A 1,304-nucleotide genomic window follows, 5' to 3' on the forward strand; every position below is an offset into this window, starting at 1 on the left:
CCTCATGCAGTGACATGCTACCATATGCTGGCACGTAATTACGATTCCCCACATCCTTCACTGACAGAGCAGATGGCATGACAGCAAATTCATTTGCATTTTATCACAAGTTCAGTAACAGTATACTGCGTAAAGCTGATGTGAACTCAAAAGTGTACATCTCCTTGCAAACTTAATGTAAAATAGCTCCACATTCCTATTTGTTTTGCCAGTGACTATCCTGATAATACCTGAAAGAGGTGTCACTATTCACCTCTAAGCCAATTATGGCACTTAAGAACTACCATATGAATTTCCTCTTCGAACGTTTTCTAGCTCTCCTAAATACTTAATTTGGAATGTTTGTTAGTGTCCATGTATGTCATGTGGCAGTCACATGTAGTATTAGTTGGGGGAGAAGGTCGATAATGACATGGCAGATCACCTACCAAATTCACGTGATGCCCGTGCTATTCGAACACGTCATGTCATTAAAAGGTGTTCGTTTACAGTTTATTTTGTTCACTTCAAACAAGCCTACAGGCCACGCTTTCTACCTTCTCTTTTCTCTTTCTCACAAACTGTGAAGCAATGTCAGGAGGATCTCTATAAGTCGTCAGTGGAGAGCCATTACGAAGGCACTTCTTTGTTGGGGGAGCTCAAGTCGTCACTCCTAAGGCAGGTCAATGAAACCACCAACCACCAATGTACCGAAGACTTGATATTATCGGATTGAAATGCAGTTACTGTCTCCCTGTCTTCTGTAAACAAGCACTTTCGCCTCTGTAATTTTACCTCTGTTCCGAATCCTGTGATACCCTTGTAACTTGGAAGGTGTAATACTTGCTAAGGCTATTTTCTTCATATGTTACAAGTTATTTTACTCATAGAATGCTCGCAAGTCCTCTAGCTGATGAGCCGCTACCACTTACATAACATCGTAACATAAGGCGTCACAAAATAACAGTGCCGAAATGTTATCCACCCACCCACACATTCAGCTGTGGTGTTGTGATGCAAGAAGAAGGATGAGTGGATGCTTTGGTGAATGCAAGTCAGCCAATTCGAGCCACTCACATTCATGTGGCTTGTGCAACTTCAGTCGAGCCAATTAACTACACTAATCGGGAATGAACTAACGGCGTAGGCCAACCAATGAGGAGTGAAGATGAAGGCTATGTATTTCGCAGCGCCACACTAACCGTTGATGTCAGTCAGAATTTATGCATGCAGCCATCTCCTGAAGCTGGGCAGTCGGATGACTTGATATGTGGCATGTGAGGAAAGTAGTAAGTGCTCTTTTGTTATCAATGTGTGCAGCAGCT

The 1,304-nt window shown here is 42.7% G+C and overlaps 1 protein-coding gene across 1 annotated transcript in view; it reads left to right on the forward strand. All coding sequences in view use genetic code 11, as the record gives it.

Moving 5' to 3' along the window:
* Positions 1–1,134: 1,134 nt before the first annotated feature.
* Positions 1,135–1,304, forward strand: part of EGR_11183 (hypothetical protein) — a gene marked incomplete at both ends in the record, with an annotated part of 1,244 nt that continues 1,074 nt past the window's right edge. The window contains one exon of the mRNA XM_024500430.1: positions 1,135–1,256. Coding sequence (XP_024345156.1) covers positions 1,135–1,256 — 122 coding nt within the window. The remainder of the gene's footprint in view (positions 1,257–1,304) is intronic.

This window comes from Echinococcus granulosus, assembly GCF_000524195.1.
Source record: "Echinococcus granulosus chromosome Unknown EG_S00463, whole genome shotgun sequence".
In the NCBI taxonomy this organism is placed as follows: Eukaryota; Metazoa; Platyhelminthes; class Cestoda; order Cyclophyllidea; family Taeniidae; genus Echinococcus; species Echinococcus granulosus.